At 31.3% G+C, this 3844-nt stretch overlaps 1 protein-coding gene across 1 annotated transcript; it reads left to right on the top strand.

Annotated features, from left to right (window-relative positions):
- Nucleotides 1-758: 758 nt before the first annotated feature.
- Nucleotides 759-3518, top strand: LOC112744554 (UDP-glycosyltransferase 83A1). Its single transcript, XM_025794220.3, has 2 exons — nt 759-1452; nt 2436-3518. The coding sequence occupies exons 1-2, from the start codon at nt 957-959 to the stop codon at nt 3329-3331; spliced, it is 1392 nt and encodes a 463-aa protein (XP_025650005.1). The 5' UTR covers nt 759-956; the 3' UTR covers nt 3332-3518.
- Nucleotides 3519-3844: the final 326 nt, after the last annotated feature.

The following is a 3844-nucleotide window of genomic DNA, read 5'->3' as shown; positions in this document are numbered from 1 at the left end:
TTTTGATAACTTAATTATTTCTTCTCTTAAATCTTCTAATTTACTTTTTTCCATTAGGTGACGTTTTTCTTTGTGAAGAGCTACGGTTTTAAGTGAAAAGTGTGGCTTTAGAAAGTGTAGTTTAAGTAAGCAAATCTTTAAATCTGTACAGATTTAGATCTGTACCATATAATTTTCTTAAAATAAACACATTAAACTTCAAAATTGATAAAATGTATAGCAACCTATGAAACACGGACACTTCGCTGAGTTGTCGTGTCTGCGTGTCGGACACTTTTCGAACACGACACTCGTCAACATTCGTACGACACGCGTGTCTGCTGTGTCCAAATGTGTCTTAATAAAAAAATAAAAAATTCTTCTTCGGACAAGTCTAGACACACCTAAATACCATTACGTGTCAACGTGTCCAGTTTTATTCTTAACATATATTCTTAAAATAAATTTAGATATAGCATATATTATTATTTATTAAAACAAAAAAATATTTTAAATACTTGATATAATTAAAATAAGACATTAAAAATAATTAAAAATTTAATTTATATTTTATATCAATAAAATATCAAAATATCATTACGATTTATCTAAAAAATATTTTATATTTTATATGTATGCGTGTCCCCGTGTCATGTAAGATTTTAAAATTCGCGTGTCAGCATGTCCCGTGTCGTATTGTGTCCCGTATCCGTGTCAGTGTCCGTGTATCATAGGTTGCAGCACAAAATATAAGAGTTTTAACTATTCAAAATTCTTTTATTCTATAATAATTGTAGTCCAAATTCTTGAGACCCACGGTTTGACTAAACACAACTGATCCGACAAACATTCACGTGGTAATAAATCAAGAAGCTCCAATGAAGTGTAAAATGCACATTTTTATATCTAAGTTTAATCACAACACAAACTAAACATCAATAGTAATCCATCCATCCCTCTTAGCTTGTTCACACACAATGAGCAATAATCCACATTTTCTTGTTATGCCATATCCAATTCTAGGACACATGAATCCCCTTCTTCAGTTCTCCTATGTTTTAATCAAACATGGTTGCAGAATCACTTTTGTGATCTCAGAATTCATCCACAAGAGAGTGAAGATTCCTAGTGATGATGATGTTGGATCATCAAAGATGATAAACTTTGTGACACTCCCAGATGGGTTGGACCCTGAAGATGATAGAAGTGACCAACCAAAGGTGATTTTGTCAATGAGGAACACCATGCCTCCTAAGCTCCACAAACTCATACAAGACATCAACAATAATGGTTTGGATTGTGAGAACAAGATCAGATGTATTCTTGTTTCCAAGAACATTGGGTGGGCCTTGGAAGTTGGAAACAATTTGGGGATTAAAGGGTCATTTCTCTGGCCTGCCTCAGCAACTTCATTGGCCTCATATTATTCCATCCAAACCCTCATTGATCAAGGAATTATAGACTCTCAAACGGGTAAGGGTTATTCATATATGAGATTCACCAATTATGGCTTTGATTTATGGATTTCGCTCATCTAAATTGCATAGGTTAAATATTATTTGGTCTACTTATTAAGTGATCTGTATAATTAAAATGTTACTACTTTTATAAAGACATCTCAAATTATCAGTGCACAATAATATTTTTAGTTCTTCACTTGAAACATCTTCTTAGAAGTAACTACCTATTTAAAATTAAATAAATACTTAAATTAGTCCTCAAAAAGTTTTAAATAAAATATTGGGTAAAGTATATTTTTGTCCCTGAAATTTGGCAAAAGTTTTAAAAATATCCCTAAATTTTATTTTGTTCCAATTTTGTCCCAAAAGTTCTCGATTTGCATCAAATATACCATCGACGGCTAAATTTTCAAAAAATTTAAGACCAATCTAACAATAATAATGCATGCAAATTATGCTTGATTTGCTTGTGTTGCGGGTTTGTTCTTATTTAGTTATTGTTGAATTGGTCTTAAATTTTTTGAAAAATTAACCGTCAGGGGTATATTTGATGCAAATTGAAAACTTTTAACACAAAATTGAAACAAAATAAAACTTAAGGATATTTTTAAAATTTTTGTCAAACTTGAAGAACAAAAAGTATACTTTACCCTAAAATATTTTAGTCACAATAAATTAGGTTTTAAGAATTAATTCCTTCAGACAGATTAATCTTCCATCATTTTGAAAGAGACTAATTTATCTTATAATAATATTTTTTATACCTAATTGTCTTATAATTTATTATAAATTTATTTGTCTGGTAAAAATATTAATAATTTGATTGAAAGCAACTCCAATAAAATACTTTTGAAGATTTTTAAGAGTATAAAATTTTGCTAGGTACTACTAAAATACCCATTTTGGAATTTTTTGGGAAACTTTAACCTTTGATTACTCAACTTTTAATAAGATATTGTATCTAGTTTTTCTTAATTTTGCTTCCGGGCATTACAGGACTACCAATAAGGAAACAAGAATTTCAACTCTTACCAAATTCACCTATGATGGACACAGCAAATTTGCCATGGTGTAGCCTTGGTAAGAATTTTTTCCATCACATGGCAGAAGACACACAAACAATGAAGTTGTTGGGAGGTTGGTGGCTTTGCAACACCACTTGTGATCTTGAGCCTGGTGCACTTGAGATATCATCAAGATTCCTTCCAATTGGTCCATTAATGGAAGCTACTAATGACAGCAACAACAACAACAAAAGTTCTTCATTTTGGCAAGAAGACACAACCTGCTTAGAATGGTTGGATCAACAACAACCTCAATCTGTTGTCTATGTTTCATTTGGTAGCTTGGCAGTTATGGAATCTAACCAATTCAAAGAGTTAGCGCTCGCGCTCGATCTCATTAACAAGCCTTTTCTTTGGGTTGTAAGAACAGGTAGTAACAATGATAAGAATGGAAATAAATCAAATAATGCATACCCAGATGAATTTCAAGGAAGTAAAGGTAAGATTGTTGGTTGGTGTCCACAGAAGAAAGTACTAAACCACCCTGCAATTGCTTGTTTCGTAAGTCATTGCGGTTGGAATTCGACTGTTGAAGGTGTGTGTAGTGGGGTTCCTTTCTTGTGTTGGCCACATTTCAGTGATCAATTTGTTAACAAGGCTTATATTTGTGATTTTTGGAAGGTTGGATTGGGAGTAGAGAAGGATGATGATGAAAATGGATTAGTATTAAGGGGAGAGATAATGAAGAAGGTGGAGGAATTGGTTGGGGATGAAGAGATAAAAGCAAGATCATTGAAGCTGAAGGAAGTGACACTGAATAACTTGGTAGAAGGTGGTAGGTCTTCAAAGAATATAGACAAGTTCATCAACTGGGCTAAGGACTATTAACTAATGTGATTATTTTTGGTAACTTTAGAGTTGGAAGTTGCCTGCATTTTGAAATGTTTGGTGATAGGCAAAATGATTTCGAATAAACAAAATGAAGTTTTGTTGAAAATCTCATTGTATTTTGATCTATAAATAAGTGAAATGTAATTTTATAAGGAATTTTACTATTTAAGCACATCTTTTTTTATGAGTATTGCAGCGAATCAAAAGCGTGTTTTTTTTTTTTTTTTGGAAAAGTATAGGTAAATAATAAAAATGGTAAACAACGTAAATAATGGATATATCGGATATTCAATTCACTAGGTATGCAGATGGTTATCCTAATATTAAGATTTAAGTGGATAATTTGGAAGTGTTGTGTATTTTTATTTTATTGTGCCAATCTTAAAATTTATTGTTCACATTGTTTACAAAAGTCATTGTCTACTTATCAAAGTATTTTTTTTTTTAATAGACGGATATAAATGTTACATTAAAGAATCGATGAAAAGATAAATGATAAGTTCTGATTTT

This window comes from Arachis hypogaea, chromosome 14, assembly GCF_003086295.3.
Source record: "Arachis hypogaea cultivar Tifrunner chromosome 14, arahy.Tifrunner.gnm2.J5K5, whole genome shotgun sequence".
NCBI classification, from domain to species: Eukaryota; Viridiplantae; Streptophyta; class Magnoliopsida; order Fabales; family Fabaceae; genus Arachis; species Arachis hypogaea.
The sequence above is the reverse complement of the archived record's forward strand: the minus strand, read 5'-3'. Positions and strand labels throughout refer to the sequence as shown.

What these genes read in the sequence shown, in the direction of transcription:
- LOC112744554 (XM_025794220.3), top strand. Translation starts at nt 957, where the DNA reads ATGAGCAATAATCCACATTTTCTTGTTATGCCATATCCAATTCTAGGA. An exon ending in AATTATAGACTCTCAAACGG is followed by an intron (nt 1,453 to 2,435) that starts GTAAGGGTTATT and finishes CGGGCATTACAG; the next exon opens with GACTACCAATAAGGAAACAA.